This window comes from Taudactylus pleione, unplaced genomic scaffold, assembly GCF_031769625.1.
Source record: "Taudactylus pleione unplaced genomic scaffold, aTauple2 ptg000190l, whole genome shotgun sequence".
Taxonomy (NCBI): domain Eukaryota; kingdom Metazoa; phylum Chordata; class Amphibia; order Anura; family Myobatrachidae; genus Taudactylus; species Taudactylus pleione.
In genome coordinates, this window is record NW_028284592.1 from 7842071 (window position 1) to 7864890 (window position 22820).

Sequence of the window (22820 nt, forward strand, 5' to 3'; positions counted from 1 at the left end):
CGGCGGCTGCTGGCTCCAGGGCTCCACGCAGGGATCTCACGATACTTGCGAGATCCCGCGCATGCTCAGTGGAGCCGGCCGGGAGAGAGACACAGCGCATCAGCACTAGGCTGATGCGCTGCTGTCTCTAGCGGGTAGTGCCGGAGGGGGGAGTTAACGCTCCCCCTCTCCGGCCGATGAGATGTTTATACATCTCATCGGTAGTGCTTCCTGCTTCGCCTCGGTAAAGAGGCGAAGCGGGAAGCGTTCTAGCGGCACGTTAAGTGCCGCTATAATACATCTACCCCATTGTATCTTTTGTTCTGTGTAGTTTTTATTGTTTTTTACGTGTATTTGTATATAACATATGTATGAGACTGTGGGAATAAATGTGTTTATACTATTAATAGCTGGATTGGATAGCCAGTTTTTTAGTTTATGTTTTTGGGAATATTACACAGTTTTCTTAAATTGGCAGCTGCAGCCAGTTAACCCAGTTTTCGAGCCACATAAAGTTTACAAGATGAGCGCCAGTATTAGCATAAACTTCATTGTTCTATCGTTGGGTGGGGGGTTACGGTATCCGAAAAATACAGGGAGAAGTGTGCAAAGGGGTTTCGCAGGGGCAGAGCTTTATCGCAAGCTCTGTCCCTGCAAGGGATTTTGATAAATCCCTGTGATATTTCCTAAATTCGCAATGCGACTTGAGTTGGAAATATCACACTACAACCTCATCTTACATTTGGATTGTAGTAAATAGAGCCCATTATGAAATTTGTAGTTCCTGCACAGATACACAGTGTGGCTTTCTATCTGTTCGTGAGCTACAGTGCCTCTGGTTTGCATACTTTGGAAAAAGTTTCTGATATAAACTACACATGCTGCTAGAAGGTTGGCCACTAGATGGCAGCAAAGAAACGTTTCAAACTTCACCTGTCCAGACCGGATAAGTCGAGCCTAGATAGAGTTTGACACACTGTCATAACTAGACTATACAAAACCATCCCCGATATAGGTCGAGCAACCGGCTTGTGTTCAGCGTGTTATATTATTACACTGGACGTGTGACCCCGGGCCGGTAGTAGCAGTAGCATGTGGGCGGCTGTGTGCAGGGCACGGAGAGCGGCCACCGGGCTAATGAGGGCTCCGGGACACCGACATCTGGTAACATACAAACGTTTCGGCAGCTGTGTAGCAGCAGCGGGTGTGAGAGCAGCGTGCAGTGTGAGTAGCAGCATGGCATCCGCATATTATATATCACAGTGCTCAGGCCGGACACACACTGCACAGACTCAGGGCGTGCCAGGCTAGGGGCACCCAGCTAGCAGTGTTGCACCCCGGCCTGCACACACAGTAAAATATGCATTTTCCGGTATTAGTAGCCATGTGCCTGACGGGTTGGGTATGATATGCCGGTGGTTGAAATACCGACGCTGGAATCCCGATCGTGCAGAATCCCAATAGGGTCAGGTAAGTACCCTAACCCTCCCTTCCCCCTCCCCCCTCTAACCCTCCTTTGGTGGTGCCTAACCCCTGCAGCCTATGCCTAACCCACCCGGGGAGGTTTCTAAACCTAACCCCTCCCCCCATCACTGAGCTAAGTGTAATACTTACCCACATCCTTGCATTCGGGATGCTGGACGTCGGTATCCTTAGGTGTTCGGTATGGCGTCGCCGGGATATCAACGATCGGGATCCCGTCCGCCGGCATCTTAAACGTATCCTGTGTTATACCCAGCAGCCCAGTGTACCGCTTTCCTCACATATGATATAACATTGACATGGGCAGCTCAGGTCACTGTAACACATTAGGGAAGGAAATCTGCCTCACAAAATAATTTGCTGTATGTTTATTCTGCCCTTTGAAAAACAATCGTGGATCACTGATTTCCAGCCCCCCCCCCCTTTACTAACCATCACACACTTTGTACTTACTGCAGGATTTCCATTAGTGGATCAGGCAGGTGACATGCTTAGAACTCCTACACACAAGCTGCCCCTGTGGTACATTTGGCATTCATCAGTGCTTCTCAAATGCTGTCCTCAAGAAATACTAAAGCTGGATGCTCACTATAAACAGGGCTGGATTAAGGTCTGTGGGGGCCCCGGGGCAACAACCGTGGGGGCACCTATTTAATATGGACGAACTGGGGGTATGCGCAATGGAGACCTTACGCAGAGCCTATAGTAGTGGTGCCCCTTATGCAATGCCCCCTGTATAAATGCCCCTGTATTAATGTCCCCAATAGTAATGCTCCCTTTGTAGTAGTGCCCCAGTAGTAATGCCCCTCCCCCAAGTAGTAGTGCCCCCAGTAGTAAAGCCACTTGCACAATAAAAAAAACAAAAACTAATACTCACCATTAGCCCCGCTACCGCATCCGCTGCTGTCCGGTCCGCACGGCTGCTCCTATGCACTATGGGAGAGACGTCATGACGTGTCTCCCATAGTGCTCTGCGGAAGCCGGAGCTCACGAGTGAGCTCCAGCCTCCGGCTGCCGCTGCATGGAGGAAGCTGGGCACCCGCTGGTTACAAAATCTCAGCAGGCGCCTGGCAAATAGAGCCTCCCTGCGGCGTCGGGCTGAGGTGGGTTGGAGGAGGCGGAATTGGTTCCGTCTCGTCCGGCCCACTTTAACCAACGATGGGTGTGAGCCCCTTTAGGTGTGGGGGCCCAGGGACGACCACCCCTGTCGCTCTCCCGTTAATTCGGCCCTGACTATAAACTGTGAACACACTGGGCAATATATTGTTTGTGTACCCCAATATGTCTGAATAACTCCGTTCACAGACATATTGCATCTGCTCATCAAGCACAGCAGATGGGTGATATATCTGCAGAAATATTGGTGCATCTGGCAGTGTATATGGGCAGTCAGCTGACCGCCCATACACTTTGTTGCAGGGGCTGCCGGTGACTGACAACTCAACTGGGTGGGCAAATTCAAATGCCCGCTCATTTGTGATGTCAGGGAACACACTTGGAGCGGCCGATCAGTAAGTCTGCTGATTTTCATCTGCTCCAATACATTTACCAGATTTTCATTCCAACCACTCAGATTGGACCGTTAATCTTACAGTGTATACCTAGCTTTACAGTGAAGGTTTTAAGGATATCCATGCTTGAGCACAGGTGACCGGGGTCTATTTACTAAGCCTTGGATGGAGATAAAGTGAACGGAGATAAGGTGCCAGGCAACCAGCTCCTAACTATCTTTTTCTACATCAGGGTCCATAGGGTATCCACAGGATACCTTGGGGTATAGGTGTGACGTCAGTCATCGGGCACCATAGAGTTAAGCTTTCAGCCTCCCAGGATGCACTAGGGTCCCCCTCCTATACCCCGCCCCCGAGCCAAGGCACCTCAGTTTAGTTTGGTGCCCGGCCGGAGTCGGGTGCACCTGTTGGAGTGGGGGCTAAGAAGAGCGCCTGAAGCTTTTCTGCATGCAGCTGTGGCTGCACATCTGGATGTGCAGCATGGACAGTCAGTCCTGACGTCCATGCTGTCTTCCCTACACCCCCGCCGGTACCAGAACGCCGGTACCGATCCGGGGATGCTGGTGAGCATCTGGGGTCACAGCTAGCGGTGACCCCAGATGTTCCAGACCATGGCCGGATTCAAGGGGGACAGCAAGGTAAGCAGCGGGGTCCCGCGGTGGGTCCCCGCTGTTACATGGTCCAGAGTCCCCAGGCAGGGGGCTCCCTGTGGACTGGCTGCAGCGTGGAGCCAGGTAAGAACCTGCGCTTCCACTACCCCCCTGGGACAGCGGACCGCAGCAGAGCGGTAGCGCTGCGGCGTCCCGGGGGTTAAATGCATACCAGGGGAGCGCGCCTTCCCTGTCTCACAGCCGGCGCCTCCCCCGCTGCACACAGCCCTCTCTGCACTCTGCCGACTGGCCCTGTGGCAGCGCTCCTCCCCCAGGCCAGCCTCCTCTCTGCTCCTCGTCGGCCATCTTCCTGAACGCATGGTGAACGCTGCTGGAAGCCTGGAAGGAAGCATCTTGGTCTGGGTCCCCCCGCATACCTCTCCTCCGCTGTGGTCAGGTCTGTGTATGCAGCGCTGTGTCCTACCAGACCCTGTGTCTGCGTAGTTGAGTGATCAGCGCAGGTTAGTGCTGGAATTGATTTTCTTTGCATTGTATGTGACTGTGCTAGCGCTGCTGCCTGTATCTTCTATTCTGACTGTCCGCTTTATTACTGTCCCTGTTCTTTCTGCTAAGCCCTTGCGGTGCGGTGCTGCAGGGTGGTCTCTCACCTCTTTAAAATACAATTGGTGAGAGGGGTCACATACTTAGTACAATCATGTCTGAAAGTGATTTTCCTCTCCGGCTACAGTGTACTACGTGTAAAGTACCTTTAGCGGAGGGGGAGGGTAGCGCGGAGGGCCTCTGCCGGCAGTATTTGTCAATGGCGCGGCCTATTACGGTTACAGCACCGGTACAGGAGCCGCCCTGGGCTTGTTTCGCCTTAGTGGGCCAGTTAGCTCCGCAGCCCGCGTTTACACAGATGGGTTTGTCCCAGCAGTCAGTGGTGTCGTCACCCATGCAGGGTTTTCCAAGACAATTGGTGGTACCCCGCAGTCTCCCTATTTCCCCTCTCCCGGTTTCTCAGGAGCCGGCGTGGGTTAACTCCCTGACGAGTTCTGTACAGCACTTGTCGGATGTGTTGCAGGGGGAGACTGTGATGCGGCCACATAAACGGCCGGTGGCGTCTCTGTCGGCTCCTTATGAGGATAACGAAGGGACGTCTGATGATGGGGAGATTCTGGATCCTTACGATCGGGAACCTCTCCATACTAAGGACGCTGACGCTAGGTCCAAGGTATATATTCCTGGACTTATTCGGGCAGTCCGCACAGCCTTGGTGATTGAGGACGAAGTTCCCCCAGCTGCTAAATCCAAGTATGCCTTTTTTAAGGATGTGAAGGGTGACGCCACAGTCTTTCCTCTTTCGGGTCAGTTAATGGACCATTTAGAGGAGGCGTGGAAACAGCCTGGCAAGCGATACCAGCCGCAGAGGCGCCTGGCAGTGGCTTATCCGTTCGCGGATAATTATTTTGCTAAGTGCGAATCCCCTCCACAGGTGGATTCTCACGTGACCCGTCTTGTCCGTAGTGCCACATTGCCGATGCCATCCATGTCCTCCCTTAAGGATGCTACGGACCGCAAGGTGGAGATCTGCCTGAAGTCCGCTTATTCCCTTGCGGGGGGGGGTAGCGCGGCCGGCTATGGCCATTTGCTGGGTTGCCAGAGCGATGGAGCGCTGGGCGGATTCATTGGAGCCGTCCTTTGATTCCGACTGTCCGGCCGAACAAACGGAGTTGATTGGTAATCTCCGTGATTCGGCCACTTATATCAACGAGGCGGCCTTAGACATTAGTACACTGGTGTCTCGAATTTCTTCAGCAGCGGTGGCTGCTCGTCGTACCTTGTGGTTGCGATCCTGGAAGGCAGACGCTGACTCCAAAAAGGGTTTGGAGGCATTGCCCTTTAACGGAAAAGTTCTCTTCGGTCCAGATCTGGACAAGATTGTGGCCACGCTGGCGGCAGCCAAATCGGCATGTCGGCCGCGGCTCCTTCTGGTTCAGGACCATCGTCCTTTCGGTCTTATAGGGCCCAGGGCAGGCCCAAACCACAGTCTTTTCCCCGACAGGCTGGTCCCAAAAAATCGGGCAAGCCCCGGAAGCAGGCATGGAGTACCAGACGTCCGGCCCCTAAGCCTGATGACAAGCCTGCGGCCTGACGGTCCGGGCCTCCTGTTGGGGGATCCCAAAGTGGGAGGCCGCCTGCTGCAGTTCGCCCTGTGTTGGTCGGTCACCACGGCAGACTCTTGGGTTCTCGAGGTGGTCTCCCACGGGTACGCCCTCTCTTTCCGGCACAGACCCCTGGCTCGATTCTTCACCACGGGTCTACCATCAGACCGGAACAAGGCCACGGAGCTGCGGAAGGTCTTGCACACTATGCTCCAGGCTGGAGTTATAGTGCCTGTTCCATTCTCCCAGAGGGGCCAGGGTTTCTATTCAAATCTTTTTTTGGTGCAGAAACCCAATGGGTCGTATCGTCCGATTCTCAACCTCAAAGCTCTCAACAAGTCTTTGCGGGTGCCGAAGTTTCGGATGGAGACCCTACGGTCCATCATTCTGGCGCTGGAACCGGGGGACTACATGGTGTCATTGGACATACAGGACGCTTACCTGCATGTCCCTATTCTTTTGCGCCATCAACAGTTCCTCAGGTTTGCAATCCGCAGCGACCACTTTCAGTTTCGGGCGTTACCTTTTGTCCTGGCGACAGCACCGCGTGTGTTCACCAAGGTGATGGCGGTCATGGCGGCTTCTCTGCGGCTGCAGGGAGTCCGCATGTTGCCGTACTTGGACGACCTGTTATTAGTGGCAGGATCTCCAGAGCTCCTTCTACGCCACTTGGACCTGACCATTGCGCTGCTGCAACGGCACGGCTGGTTAATCAACTGGCAGAAGTCCACTCTAATCCCGTCTCGGCGGATTCTGCACCTCGGAGCCTTATTGGACTCGGGACAGCAAAGGATCTTTGTGACGGAGGAAAAGATCTCTGCTTTACAGTCGAGGGTGCGCAGTTGTCTGCACAGCCGTCGGGTGTCTCTACACTCGGCGATGAGGTTACTGGGCTCCATGATGTCGGTGTTCGACATGGTGGAATATGCCCAGTTTCACTCCAGACCTCTGCAGCACCTAATCCTGTCCAAGTGGAACGGGCTGCCTCAGTCTCTAAAGTCCCAGACGATAGTGCTCACCCCGGAGGTTCGCCTGTCCCTTGCCTGGTGGTTGCAGACGACCCATCTCAGCAAGGGACGTCCGTTCTGTGTACCAAATTGGGTCCTGTTGACAACGGACGCCAATCTTCAGGGCTGGGGTACAGTTTCGGGTCCACACTTGTTCCAGGGCAGGTGGACGCCGACAGAAGCGGAGCTTCCAATAAATATCTTGGAACTCCGTGCGGTCTTCAATGCTCTCCAGCAGGTACATCGGGTTCTCCAGGGTCGTCTGGTGCAGGTCCAGTCGGACAACGCTACCACCGTGGCCTACATAAACAGGCATGGAGTAACCCAAAGTCGGGCGGCTCTCGCAGAGGTGTCTCGGATCCTGGTGTGGGCGGAGCGCAATCTTCCGGCCATATCAGCGGTCTTCATCCCGGGAGTGCTAAATTGGGAGGCGGACTTTCTAAGTCGCCAGGACGTTCATCCGGGGGAATGGTCCCTGCACCCGGACGTTTTTCAACTGCTGGTGGACAGGTGGGGTCTTCCAGAGATCGACCTCATGGCGTCCCGGCACAACAACAAGTTGCCGGTGTACGGGTCTCGCACAAGAAACTAAGAGGCGTCTCTGGTGGATGCTCTGTCCGTCCGGTGGACGTTCCGGTTCGCATACCTGTTTCCTACGGTGTCCCTTCTTCCACGGGTAATCCGGAAATTCAAACAGGAAGGAGGGACGCTCCTGTTGATAGCTCCCGCGTGGCCCAGACGGCACTGGTTCTCAGACCTTCAGGGTCTGTCCGTGGACAGTCCTCTGCGGTTGCCGCTACGACCGGACCTTCTGTCGCAGGGTCCTTGTCTTCACCCGGACCTGGCTCGGCTGTCTTTGACGGCGTGGCTGTTGAGACAGCCATGTTGAGGTCCAGGGGGTTTTCCAGCTCTGTGGTGCGTACCATGTTGCGAGCTCGGAAACCGTCGTCCGCGAGGATATACCATCGCGTGTGGCATACGTTCTTCCAATGGTGTCGACCGAGAGGTTATGCACCGCGGGAGTTTCGTCTGTCTAGGATACTTGCCTTCCTACAAGCGGGACTAGATCATGGGCTTCGCCTTGCTTCTTTGAAGGTACAGGTTTCGGCCCTGTCTGGTTTCACCGTAGGATTGCTACAATCCCGGATGTGAGCACCTTTATGCAAGGTGTTCTCCGCATTCAGCCGCCCTTTGTTCCACCTGTGGCGCCTTGGGATTTGGCTGTGGTCCTGAGGGCTCTCCAGGGACCGCCGTTTGAACCACTGGGCTCAGTGGATCTTAAATGGCTAACAGCTAAGACTGTTTTCCTTCTGGCCATAGCTTCGGCCAGACGTGTTTCTGATTTAGGGGCTCTCTCTTGTAGACCCCCTTTCTTGATTTTTCATGGGAACAGGGCAGTGCTCTGCACTCTGCCTGAATTTCTTCCCAAAGTTGTTTCCCAGTTTCATGTTAACGAGGAAATAGTTGTTCCGGCCTTTAACTCACCTGGTCTTTCAGTGGGTGAGGCCACTTTGGATGTTGTGCGGGCCTTAAGGACTTATGTTGACCGCACTTCTTCGTTTAGGAAGTCGGACGCCTTATTTGTCCTCTATGGCTTCCATAAAAAGGGTTGGCCTGCTTCAAAGCAAACTTTGGCAGCCTGGATCCGTATGGCTGTTTCTAAAGCTTATCTTCATGAAGGTCTGCCGGTTTCTCCTTCTTTGAAGGCTCATTCCACTCGGTCGGTGGGTACTTCGTGGGCAGCTCGACGTGGTGCCTCTGCAGTCCAGATCTGCAAGGCTGCTACGTGGTCCTCTGTCCATACCTTCGTGAGGTATTACAGGTTTGACACCTTCGCCTCTCAGGATGCTTCCTTCGGGCGGCGGATTCTCCTTTCAGCACAGGAGTGTCCCCACCCTTAAAGGATACTGCTTTGGGACATCCCCAAGGTATCCTGTGGATACCCTATGGACCCTGATGTAGAAAATATGAGATATGGTAAGAACTTACCCTTGTTATCCCTATTTCAACGAAGTCCATAGGGTTCCATAGGACTCCCGCCCTGTCGCACCTGTGCTGCAGATGGGCTTTGCTCTGGTCACCGGTTTTTCCGTCTCCCTCTGGTGAGAATGTGATTCTTGTGTGTGTCCAGATCTTTTTTCTCTCTCTTCCTTCTCCTCCTCCGGCCTATGGCTTGGTAACTAACTGAGGTGCCTTGGCTCGGGGGCGGGGTATAGGAGGGGGACCCTAGTGCATCCTGGGAGGCTGAAAGCTTAACTCTATGGTGCCCGATGACTGACGTCACACCTATACCCCAAGGTATCCTGTGGAACCCTATGGACTTCGTAGAAATAGAGATAACAAAGGTAAGTTCTTACCATATCTCATATTTTCAAACACAGCCTGTGACATGGCAGTTAGGAGCTGATTGGCTGGTACTTTATCTCCATCCAAGGCTTAGTAAATAGACCCCTTAATTACTACCCAAGTCATTTTGATTTAACCATCTGTGCTCAATCATGGATGTTCTTAAAACCTGGACTGTTCACACACTACTTTTAATGTCTATGAATATTTTGTTTAATAATACGCAATAAAATGATGTCAGGAAAAATAATGCGCTAAATATCAAACGTAATTAAACGATAAGATGGCATACAATAACATCCGATATCTAGAAAATATGATAGATCATATAAGGACATGCACTTCCCTTAAATAGTGAATATTGTCTTGTGCCCCATCGTGTAGATTCAGAATCAAATATTCTAGATATTCAAGATAAAAATAGAATCCACATAACACAGTTTCAATAATTTATTTCTACAGTGTAAAATTCCATCATAGTAAAAATCTCGAATACAATGGTAAGGAGTGGAGGCGTTACCGGAAAGATGTGTCTGAGCAGCATGTATAGTTATGATGGAGATCAAGGCCTCGGAACCTCGGGCTCAGCTCTCTGCAACAATGACTCAGCAACGCTGGAACCCCTCTAACCATCAACAATAAGGTCCTCCTGTCATATGGTGCATACACATGTTCAGATTGAACGATTTTACCAGCGATTTGAACGATTTTAGAGTGTATTAAAATGAATGGAATCGTCCAAATCTGACTGCAAACACATCAGATGTCAGATATCGTTATCTGACGAACAGGAACGCGCATTGTTCATCGTTGCAGGCTCACATGGCAGATTTTCTTTCAGATATGAACAATTTTTAAAATCGTTATCGTTCAGATCTGACAGAAAATCTGACCGTTTGTATGCACCAATTGGCTAACGTGTATCGACCATAGCTCTTCCTCAGGGCTTTATATGACCAAAAACTGATTTATATATCATGGAGGGGAAGTGCTACCAGGCCAAAGGTGACTATCCTATCAACATTTCAAAACCATCCATAACATCATATAATCGGTATGTGCTGTACATGATTTGGATAAAAACTATATAGATCACTAGCATGTACATAAAATATGAGTAGAAATTCAATAAATGAAAATATCCGGACTGGAAGTGCACGGACCCTGATTGCTGGTTGGCGAGATCCGATTAAAAACAAGGCTTTAAATACTATTGAAAACTTCCATGTGTAGTGGTATCAACGGTCTTAGATTTCAACTAACGCAGGGCATATTCCATTCCCCTGCATGTGTAATACAGTAGCTGTGGAAATCTGGTGCTGTGAGTTTGGAACGCATTGCATTCCATGCCGGGTAATGTGGACTGTGTGTACATACATGTTTAGTCTCATATCCAAATATTCTGCAATATGGAATTTTTTGAGCGCGACTGAGATAGTGACACCTTTTTGCTTTCTGATGTTTCAGTGTACACAAACTTTATTTAATGCACAAAATTATTAAACATATTGTATATACTTATCCTCAGGCTGTATATGAAACATAAATGAATTTCTGGTCTGTACGCAAACTTTTTTTGATGCACAAAATTATTAAAAATATTGTATAAAATTACATTCAGACTATGTGAATAAGGTGTAAATGAAACATATATGCATTCTGTGTTTAGACTTGGGTCCCATTATAGTATGCTTATATTCAAAAATACGGAAAAATCCGATATCCAAAATACTTCTGGTCCCAAGCATTTTGGATATGAGAGACTCAACCTGTATTGGAAAAACTTTTAGCTCTTTAGGGATTTTTTTCTTTCTCCTAACTAATTATACTATGCCATTTACTCTTCTTGATATGTAATGACATTTTTTTCTGGATGTTACTCTTTATTGCAGGGGTTCCCAACCACGGTCCTCAAGGCACACTAACAGTCCAGGTTTTAGGGATAGCCATACTTGAGCACAGGTGACTTAATTAGTACCTCAGCTATTTTTATTTAACCATCTGTGCACAATCATGAATATCACTAAAACCAGGACTGTTAGTGTGCCTTGAGGACCGAGGTTGGAAATCACTGCTTTTATTGTGTAGTACTGTACAGAGCTTAAATTTAAAAAATATGGACTTTTAGTGTGTCTTGGGGACAGCGTTTGAGAAGCACTGCACTACATGGTGAATGTAACTTAAACACTTTATGGGCCCTATTTAACGAGACATAACCCCTCTAGCACTAGGGGCTATAACCCCTTTAGCACTAGGGGAGCACAGACTGTGTAATGGTTAGCATTACTGCCTCACAGCACTAAGGTCGTGGGTTTGATTCCAACCACGGCCCTAACTTTGTGGAGTTTGTATATTCTCCCTGTGTTTGCGTGGGTTTCCTCCGGGCACTCCGGTTTCCTCCCACACTCCAAAAAATACTGGTAGGCAAATTGGCTCCCAACAAAAATTATTAACCCTTGTATGTGTGTGTGAGCATGTGATAAGGAATATAGATTGTAAGCTCCACTGGGGCAGGGACTGATGTGAACGGGCAAATATTCTCTGTAAAGCACTGCGGAATATGTGTGCGGTATATAAATAACTGGTAATAATAATAATAGGTGCTAGGGCTATGGGGTTGGTTGGTACTTTATTTGGAATGAGATAAAGTACCAACCAATCAGCTTCTAATGGAGCATACACACGGTCAGATTTGTCAGATTTGTCAGATGAACGATTGAACGATTTTTGACTGCATTAAAATGAATGGAATCGTCCAAGTCTGACTGCAAACACATCAGATGTCAGAAATCGTTATCTGACCATCGGGAACGCGCATCGTTGATCGTCCATCGTTCAGGCATGTCAGATATGAACGATTTTCCTTCAGATATGAACGACTGAACGATTTTTAAATCGTTATCGTTCATATCTGAAGGAAAAATCTGACCGTGTGTATGCACCATAACTGTCATTTTTCAAATACAGTCTGTAAAATGACAGGAGCTGATTGGTTTTTACTTTATTTTATTTTTTCCGCTCTTTCCGAGGCTTCGTACATAGACCCTTTATGTCCTCCTTTTTAGTATTTTTCCAAACAACGGTAAGCTTAGCTTACCACTGTTTGTCACTGTACCACTTACTCCGGCTACAGATGGCAATAACAATATGGTTCCCATTGCCAGCAATAGCTTTTCTGGCTTCAGCAAAGTCTTCCAAGCACTGTTGAGTCCTCGCCGGGTGAAAGTGCACATGCGCAGACTGGCTGTTGTGCGCGAAACAAAGGCCATCTTTGGCAGCAATAGGCTGGAAGCAATGGAGGGGAACTTCGCTGGAGAGATAAGTAATATTAAATACCAACATCATATTCGTTAGTATCACAGCAATACTAAACTAAATAAGACGCTAGTAATAAGCATAATTATTAAACATGGACTTATATAAGGTCATTGTTATTATTTATTATCTTCAATTCATGTGGTACCACAAGGTTTCCACAGCACCGTTTGTTATGATCTTGCATCCAGCACTCTCTATTACAGTTTGCGTGTAATATGTGCGTGAGTTCTTAATAGGCATCTGAGATCAATTATACAGCAACGGTACTTGTATGAACATTATTCTTGTAACCTGGGTGCTGCATGAACACATTATTATTGCTAATGTTTACAACCGCCATATCACACAGTGCTTTCCAGAGATATGACACTTACCATGGCATCGTCTATGGCACCACACTTCACCAGACGTATAGTCATTGGCACTTTTGGGCTTGAGGCACAAAATATTTTTTCCCAGATATAAAAAAAAAAAAAGGAAAAATAAAGGACCCTCTGCTATACAACATTCTCCCAAATCTATGCCTATGTACACAGTTTACATTTTTCATATTGACAGGTTTCTAGTATATATCTATGTATAGTATATTGCCCAAAAATCTCTGTGAGTTAGTCTACAAAACTTCTTGCTCTTGAGACATCTGTCTTAAGAGTGAAGGGGATCTCCAGAAGGGTAATTCGACCCATGCTGAATGCTAGGAAGCCTTCAGCAAAAGTCTGTCACTGCGATTCGCGTACTTATTTTGCTTGGTGTGACACTAGGGGTCTTAACCCCAGGTCTTGTCACCTCTCCCACGTACTTTATTTTCTACAGACAGGTCCGGATTTGGGCCTCCGGCTCTCTTCCTTGATGGTCCAGGTTTCCGCCTTGTTAGTTCTTTCCCAGCGGCAGATAGAGCTGTTGCATGATGTGCAGACTGTTTTTCAGGGAGTTCTGTGTTCAACCACCATTTGTGTCTGCTGTGACTACCTGGGACCTGTCCTTGGTTCTCCGGACTCTCCAGTCTGCTCCCTTTGAGCCGTTACAGACAGTAGAACTGCATTGGCTTGTGTGTAAAAACATTTTTCTTCTAGCCATCGCATCGGCCCGGAGGTTATCTGATTTTAGCGCCCTATCATGACGCTCCCCGTTCCTGGTTTTCCATTCAGATAGGGCTGTGCTGCGGACTTGCCTGGGTTATCTTCCCAAGGTGGTGTCGTGCTTTCACATCATCCAGGAAACTGTGGCTCCCTCTTTCCAGGTTTCAGATTCCTTTCTGCCCGATGCCTCCTTGGACGTTGTGCGGGCTCTCTGGCTTTACCTGAACCGGACCAGTGATGTTCACAAGTCTGATTCTCTGTTCGTTCTATATGGTGTTCACAAGAGAGGCTGGCTGGCTATTAAACAAACCTTGGCCTGCTGACTCCATTTCACTATACGCCAGGCTTGCACCTTGGTGAACCTTCCTGCCCATTCCCATGATGACTGCCCATATCACCCAGTCGGTGGGACTTCTGCAGAAGCCCTACAGCCGCTGCCCAAGAACAGCTCTTCTTTTTTTCTTTTTTCTTTTTTTTATGCCTTTTGACACATTTGCGTCTTCGGACGCCACCTTCAGGTGTTCTATGCTCACTGCAGCTCGGGGACAAGCTTTGGGATGTCCCAGTGTTCTCCCTGTGCCCCCTAGTGGAGAAAGAAGAGAAGTAGACTTATGTTCTTACCTACATAGAGGGGTATTTCATATGAAAGGTTAACTTCCCTGGCGAAGTTAACGTTTCATATCGGCGTTTTTTTTCTGCGTAAAGGTATGGTGCGCGCTCCCGCTTATCCCCCGTATTCAATATCAAATTAACGAAAACTGGAAACTCCGAAGTTGGATTTGCGTAAAGTTACAAATTTTTCCTTAAAATAATTGTAAGACCCCCTAAAGTTGTAAAAACATGGGGGAACACTATGGGTACCCCTGTTTTAGCCTTTAATTGAAAGTCGGGGCTTTAAATAGCCGCAGCAGGTGTTTTTTTCCCGACATTGAAGAAGTGATGCAGAAGAGCACTTAGGTGATTTTTTTCGTTTTTTTAAGTGGTTCCATCAAATTTGGGGTACATGAAAATGAGTACTAGCATATTTTGATGTCCCTAAAGTAAGTTTTAAAAAATTCTGCATTTGTGCACCTGCCACTATAATTCTATTCTAGATAACACCTGCCGCATACTTGCAGAATAGCCCTGAACCTATTTCCCTATTGTTTAACAATTTTTTCCCATTTTTTTTTTTTGCACCCCAATTTTTAAATTAATTTTTTGGGGTGTCCTTATTTTTTTTTAAACTTTTTTTTGACACAGTTCTTTTTTAAATGTCAATCTCAGGGGTGCAGGCAATTTTTTTTTTAAGCCTGCACCCCTAAACCCCAATTCTGCACTTTTTTTCGACACCTATTCAATGGTGAAAAGTTATCACCGTTTTTTATCAAAGACTTTTCAAAACTGCGATAAGTCTTTGAAATTGAATACGGTGTAAAACTAAAACAAGTGATATTAACGCAAAAAACGATGTTATCGCACCCATATTGAATACCCCTATAAGTCTCTTTCTTTGACTCCATAGGGGGCACAGGGCGCCCACCCTGATGCACCTGACTGCTGGGGTTTGTTTCCTTGGTGACCTGTCCGACTGTATTCTCCATTGTCTGTATGGCTCTGTGTGTGTGCCGGAGTTTCTTTTCTGCCTCGATCTTGCCGTGGACTTGCAAACTAAACTGATGGCAGATAGCTGGGGGCGGGGTATAAAGGAGAGGGAGCCTGGGCTTGTGGGTATTGTCATTTAACTATTTGATGCCCAGACTCTCCTGTCCAGGCTATACTCAGTGTTCTCCCTGTGTCCCCTATGGAGTCAAAGAAAGAAACTTGACAGGTAAACAACATAAGTCACCTTTTTTCATTATATCTTTAGTTTCCGTCATTGTGACATTTACACTGTTGTCGCACTTATTATTACATTCATATTGTTTCTAGTTTCGGTATCTGGTTTTGAATACTATCTTTGTACTGCTCTATATTACATCAGTAAAAGTATATTTTCACGCAATATATACATAGTGTTATCTATATAATCAAATCCATACATATGGGATTATTTTAAGCACCACAATATACTTGTGTGTTTTCTCTGAATGTAAAGGTAGGACAAACCCTTCATTACTAGCAGCTTACTCCATATCATTTCACATCCTCGGTGCACAGGTGTGTCCCCACTAGTTTTGTGTATCTCTCGTGCTAAGTGCAGGGCGCGCCGTAGCTGCAGTGATGAGCCCCTAAGCCCTACGTTACATGGATCTCTGCTCGCACTGCAGGAGAAAGCCGCGGGGGCTGGTCATCCAAAACTATTTAATAGCTTCTGGTCTTTAGACTGGAGCTACGGGAGTGATAAACAATTGAATTGCCAACAGGCTGCCCAGTTTCCTTTCATTGTTACAGTCTGGTTTGGATGTGGGCATGTGTCTCACTTCCTTAATCACTTAACTGTGTATTTTTTCCTCAAAACCACATAGTGTTTTTTTTATTTTTTATTTTAGTACAGGCCCGTATTCAATTAGACGCGAAAAGTCGAGATCCGCTGAAAAGTATTGCGGTTTTTTGTGTGGAGGAAACCTATCTCTGTATTCAATTCCAGCCGAGTTTTGCGTACGCGGAAAGTCAATGCAATGTAATAGGCGAAAAAGATTTGCCTCTGAATAGCAGGAGAAAAGAAGTGCAACATTTTTATTTTGGGGTGAAAACTTGGGGAAATCACTCAGAACCCTTGGGACAGCCCCCAAAGGACAACTGTGTCAAAAAATCCCGGAGAAAAACTTAAGAACACCCCAAAAAAGTACTTTCATTTTGGGGGTGAAAAAGCACAAAGTGGGGGGACAACTTCAAAATCTAGCAAAATAAGGTCCTGGGGGTGCTCTAAGAAGGGGCCAAGTGTATTTGGGATTGCAGGTGCTTTTATGATGGAGGAATTTCACTTTTATTAAAACTCCACTTTATAGACATTAGAATATACTAGCACCCATATTCAGGTACCCCAAATTTCACAGGACTACTTATTTTCTCCAAAAACTACAGCTTAATGCCATTCTTCATCACTTGTGCAAAGACGGTAATAAGAAGCTATTGAAACAACTTAAGTACCCCAAATAGCTTTATTAGAGCTATTCGGGTACATCTACATTGATCCCCAATGTTAGTGCATCTTTTTGGGGAGTTCAGGCTGATTTCCCCATTTCTGATAGCAGTTTCCACCTGTTTCGACTTCGCGGTTTGCAGTTTTCGCGTGGTTTGGAATTGAATAGGGCGAATAGCGGGGGAGCGCATGATAAGTTTCCGCGTCCAAAACACGCAATGTAGGTAGAAAGTCGGGCAGACGAAACTAATTGAATACGGCCCTAAGTTTGAAAAGTCCCCATTGTGAACACTGGGCCTGATTCAGCAAAGAATGCAAGTAAGAGAACGCATACACTCGGCCAATGTTTTCGCACTGCGCATGCATATGCATCGCACTGCGCGTGCGTGAGCTAGTCAGTGTGATCGGGTAAGGGTACGCAGACCCTTCGGATGTTGATTGAAGTGCCTTTTGTGAGTAGTGACGGGGGGTGGTCGGGCAAAAGCAGGCATGCCTGTGCGTTGGGACGCCGTTATAGGGGCGCGCATAATTAAGGCAGTGCCATACGCAGCGAGACGACTCGATGCACGCAGGAAGTGGCCAAAATCCTGCACGAGATTAGGTCAACCTCTATTGTGCTTATAGTTCTCGATGTTACTGATGTTTCCGCTGTCTTGCGGACTACTCGCGCTTTGAGTAAAGGGAAGTTGGCGGCATAGTGTAGTGCTGGGCGTCTGCATCTTATGCTGCGGTTGCCGTGAGTATGCATTGATTAGCATATATTCGTAGCGGCCGCTGTCCCCAGATGGAGGAGGGGACAACCTGATATATTTTTTTTGTCTCCCTATACCCTGTCCTTTTAGAGCTTAAAACTTCTAAATGGTGAGGGGGTTGTAGGGGTGGGACACATATACAGAACATAAACTAGTGTTCCCGCTAGAATGTGGGTAGCGCGCGCTCCCAAAAATTGGGCATGGTTGATCAGGGAGGGGGCATGTCCTTGTGGAATGCCCCCAATTCATCACACTTGGGGGCGTGCCCAGCACTTACGGAGGTGCTAGGCTTCCCCCAAGCTCTCCCCTGACAGTGAATAGATGCCGTGTGCATGCGCACAGCGTCTATTCACCCGGCGGTGACTGGTCACAAGTTTTCCCACCCGTGTGACACTGCCACCCGCGGGTAGGGAAGGCTCAGGGCAGGCTGTTTTAGCAGGGTTCTGCTAAAAGGGCAGAGCGCATTTTGCCATTTTAAAATCAGGCAGCGCGCGGTATCCCGTTAAAACAGCCTAGTGGGAATACTATAACCTAATTAAGGGCCGGATTCAGTTAGCCTCAAAGAGATGCCCGAGGCTATGAAATTGCAGCCCGCCATAAGCACACAGGCTTAAGGCGGATTTCGGTTTGTCCAATCCTGAGGCTCGGACAGAAATCTGTGGTAAGTAGGGCTTTATGCGGTTATTGCGTCTGCTGCAAATGAGCTAGCGCATAGCTCAGGTCACTTATTCCAGAATCTGTGGGTTGACACGCCTAAGAGCGTGGATTTATCGCAGAAGGAATAGGACATGTAATTGAATAACTGAGTGTAAAAGTCAGAGGCTACAAGCCCTTTTCCTGATGTGGTAAGTATAGAGCCTAACTGAATCCTGCCCTAAGTGCTCTTCCTGATGCCCTAACACCACATGGTGGGCAGTCTCCCCCACATGGACTCAGAGAAAGGGATTTAACAGTGAGCAACAAAAATCCTGTTTACCTATGTGGTAGTACAGCTTTTTAGTACACCACCTTTAATTTCTTTTTTTGTTTGTTTGTCTGTTTTGTTTTTTTTCAGCCTGGTCTATATAGTGTTCTTTCTAGGCTTGGCAGGGTGCTTGTTGCTGGAGGGCACTGCTATACGCACGCCGGTGATTGTCTCACTGGGCCTTCCTTGCCCCCCCCCCCTGCGGGACACTGCTATTTCAGTGGGGCACCGCCATAAGGGCGGGGCGCATATCATTGATTGCAAATTGGGCAGGGTGTGGCGCCCCACTGAGACAGTCTAGCAGAAACACTGTCTTTATATTATTTATTTTTATTCCCATGGAATGTAACTCCAGATTTATTCATTGCAGGGTTCATGGCTGAGCAGATTATGAGAATAAACCTCTTTTATTTATATAAATACATGTCTGACTAGTTAATTAGGGTAAAGCTCAGTGTTTTGAAGGACAGTATGTGCAAATGTATAATTGTAAATCTTTGGTAAGTGGAAAAGATACCTAGGGGAATTAAATTCTTGGCATTGTTCCGCGGCAATCCCAGAAAATTTTGGTAGCTCACAATTGCTAATTATCCTAAGCACCGGAAAATTGCCGATGTTGGTGGCAGCGATGTGTGGGTGTTCTGACAGAAGTTCGTGCACCTTGCCTAGAATTGCACTCACCCCTTAGTGTCATCAGCCAGTGGCAGCAATTGTGATTGTGTTTTCATGGCTTGGGATTTTTGGGATGTTCAGAAATAGCAACTGAATTCTTCACTGTCAGATTGTGCTGGTGAGTGGAACGTGTCCTAAAACAAAAGTTTGTACTATAGGACTGACTTAACAATCTAAATGGCCCTGGTCTTTAAAGCAGAATCTTGAAGGATTTTTAGTCACTGGATAAGGGGTTTTAATGAAATTGGAGCACTAAAATCAAGTAAAACGCACCCAAAAAATATTTCTGTATCACGCGGCTTAATACTTGGTACATTGGCACAGCTCGTGGCTGCAGGAGGGCACACTTGGTGATCATGTCTGTGTGTAAGATAGTCTTACAATATTCATTCATTTATTTTCTTCCTTCTGGATACTAGGTTTCCTGGCAAAGTGTCATATGATTGTACTTTACATGTGTTTTCCTTACTCTGTTTATCACAATCCTTTTAAAAAAGTTTCACAAAATATAAGTAGACATCTGTAAATCACCATTGTGCCTGGGTTTTTTTTTCTCTTTAGGACAAAAATGTTTCAAATCTACTAGTACAAAACATCCAGGGGAGCATTCCAAAATACATTAGCAGAACAGCAGGAACTTTGACTAATACAAGGTAAGTGACTATTTATATTAGCCTATTCTAGTTATAATAAAAACAATATGTTTTCTTTTTTCTATCTATTTATATAAAATGTATTTTTTGGAAGCATTAAAGAACACTCTCTCTAAAGTTGGTTAATTTTTCAGGGGGGACTTCATCAGCTGTCATAAGAGACTATTAGTAGCTGATTCAATTCTGTGGGAGTTCATTAGTGCCGGGAAGTTGGTCCCGAGCTATTCAATTCAGCTCCCTCTTAGGTCCACTAAATTATTTCTTCTTGCATCTTCCTGAGGGTGCGATGAGAAATTCGACTAATGTGCCGGCCATGAGGCTGTTTTCCAGTTTAACGTGGTGTTAGCAGCCTCGTGACAGGCACTTTAGTCGGAGAAAGACGGTTCTCGCGGTTAAACACCCAGGTTAGGTTGTGAAAACTGCCATTGTCTGACTTCACTTGTAATAGTCGTACTAAACAGTGCGCTGAATTGAATAGCTCCGGAACCAATTCAACTCCCGCTGCCCAGTGTGGCTTTTAGCGTCTCATTTACGGCAGCCATTCTGAATGACTACAGACTAATTCAAGGAGTTGATGTTTATCTGATCTGCGCCCGATGCTGCGTGTACACAGTTGCGGACAGCTGCAATGACTCAGATGGACGTCTCAGTACAAGTCCTGGCTGCTGCATTAGCATATTTGTGCACATCCACAGCTGCGAAAATCACAGCTACGGCAGCATTAGCGTACAACTCTGAATCAGTCCATTGACAATTAGACCAATGCAACATGTTGGGCCTGATTCTGAGGTGGGGGTAAAGCAAAAAAGAGCAAGTAACTTTGCACGTTTGTAAAACCATGGTGCACTGCAGGTGGGGCAGATATACAATGTGCAGAGAGATTTAGATCTGGGAGCGGTGTGTCTAATCTAAAATCTAAATTGCTGTGTAAATACAGTGTAATACAGTATAAAGCTGTCCAGCCTGTTTTACAGGCAAAATCAGCCAGTATTTACCCTGCATTCATAATAAATAAATGTATTTGGACTAGGGTCTGCGCATGTGCAGAACAGGTCCTGTGATCTCTCTTTCGGACCAACCCTTCCCCAAGGCCCTCTCCAAATCCACAGCTCCCTACATCTCCAACCTCCTCTCCTTATACAGTCCCACCCTCTCCGGTCGACCAATGACGGCCGCCATCTTCCTACCTTCTAGTTACCACATCTCCCTCCAGAATTCAAGATTTCTCCCGAGCTTCCCCCACCATTGGAATGACCTCCCTCATTCCATCAGATTATCCCCTAGCCTGCATTGCTTCAAGCAGGCACTGAAAACCCACCTGTTTATAAAAGCGTATCCGTCCACCACTTAGCCATGTCACCACATAGTCTACCTTACCCTTTTTGCACTCTCCAATTCTCTCACTCCTGCTTTCTGTCCTTAGCTCCCCTTACACTGACTCACTCCTTATGTCTTTCATTTGTCCCCCCCCCCCCCCCTTCCCTTTAGACTAGGGGTTGTCAATGAGCATCCCCCCCAGCTATTGTAAAATTACACATCAGCGCATGCCTTGCCACAGTTTTGCTATTTGGCCATGCTAAAACGTTTGCAGGGCATGTTGGGATTTGTAGTTCAACAACAGCTGGAGGGGCGCTTATTGCCCACCCCTGCTTTAGACTGTAAGCTCAATGAGCAGGGCCTTCCTCCATCCTGTTCTCATTGCCTACTTCTCATCTGCCACACATTTCAATAGCATCAGTGGCTGTGTGGAGATTTGTAGTGCTATTAGTAGTGTACTTTTTTCTACCCTCTCCTGTCTTATTGTTTGGCCGTCTGTACGGTGCTGTGGGATACTTGAGGTGCCCTATAAATAAGGCTTAATACTAATTATAATAAAGCCGCAGCATGATTGACATGCTGTGGTATTTGGGGCCGTGGCTGGCCACATTACCGGAAACGAGGGCATATCGCCCCAGGGGATGAGGCCAGATTTCAGCTTCCGCAGCCTGGCCAAAGGAGCATCAATGGTTGCGATGGTGATGCCAGGCTGCGACCTCGGTCGCAGTGCTGGGATCGCAGATGCAGCAAGGAGATGTCCGTTTCCTACAGTTGCATTTCTGAATTGGGCCCTAAGCATACACCTCACACCAGACAGACCACAACAGAGGGGCTGAGCGCAATAGAAAAACCTACCTATCTAGTTGTAATAAGGTTATTTCAGGTCTTGGCTTCTTTTAAAATATTAAACTGAAGTGAATTAAGTAATGGGGTTTATTTAGCAACGAATTGTAATAAATGTGCTGATCTTCTGAATCTTTCCATGAGTGCTTCTCTGTATGGTGCTTTAGTACTTCGCCTTCAGTTCCCCCTAATGGTCATCCTGTATTTGATATACAGTGCATACATAATGGTATATATGCCTTGTACATTTTATTAAAAAATATATATATATTTTTATGTTCCTGATGCTTGTGTAGAAAATGTATACATTAAATGCTGCTGAGTTATATAGTGAATACAAATAATCTCACAGTATAAAACTGTTATCTACCATTATAGAGTCCAGGATTCTCACTGTAATTACCTTTTTGATCATGGTCATGCATTAATATAAATATGCATAGTATGATGAAAAATAATATACTTTGTGCGTTATGCAGAATGATTGTGGATATTTTGCTTACTCATCACAGCAAAAGAGTAACTACTGTGCCCCTCAGACCAAGAGCAATAACAGTCCCATATTACAACACCGTGATGCCCCCCTACTGTAATAGTCTAAGGCCCTTCGTAAACAATCCTATGCCCAGCATAATATCCACCATGCATAGCCCTGTATCAAGCATAACAGCCTGTCTCTTACCAAAACATATATTCCCAGTACACTAGCATAACCTCACAGTGCCCATCATGTATAGCCTTGTACCCAACATCAGCCACAAGCGCATAACTGTGCCATTCCAACCACATTTTGCACTTTTTCAATGCCTGAGTCCCAATAGCCTCATGCCGGCTGTATTCTATATTATACATAGCTTTATGTTGGGATCGGTATGAAATACCGCCGTCCCTCTGGCCGGCAGTTCGAATCCCGGCAGCGGCAGGCCGACAGCGCTGGAAATCCCGATCGTCCGTAGGTAAGTAAAAACTAACCTTAACCTCCCCCCCAAGTGCCTGACCCTAACCCCCCCTTCCCCGCTGCCTAAACCTAAGTCCCCTGGGGGGGTGCCTGACCCTAAGTCCCCCCCGGGTGCCCTAA

The 22820-nt window shown here is 47.2% G+C and overlaps 1 protein-coding gene across 2 annotated transcripts in view; it reads left to right on the forward strand.

Annotated features, from left to right (window-relative positions):
- Positions 1–938: 938 nt before the first annotated feature.
- The window catches only part of FXN (frataxin), a 51483-nt gene continuing 29601 nt past the window's right edge, over positions 939–22820 (forward strand). The window contains exons 1-2 of one of the 2 annotated variants that reach the window (XM_088476611.1): positions 939–1143; positions 19491–19582. In XM_088476611.1, the coding sequence (XP_088332737.1) occupies positions 1072–1143; positions 19491–19582 (164 nt within the window). In that variant the 5' untranslated portion in view covers positions 939–1071. Of the gene's footprint in view, positions 1204–19490; positions 19583–22820 lie in introns of both variants that reach the window. The other variant, XM_088476610.1, reaches the window with a different exon arrangement.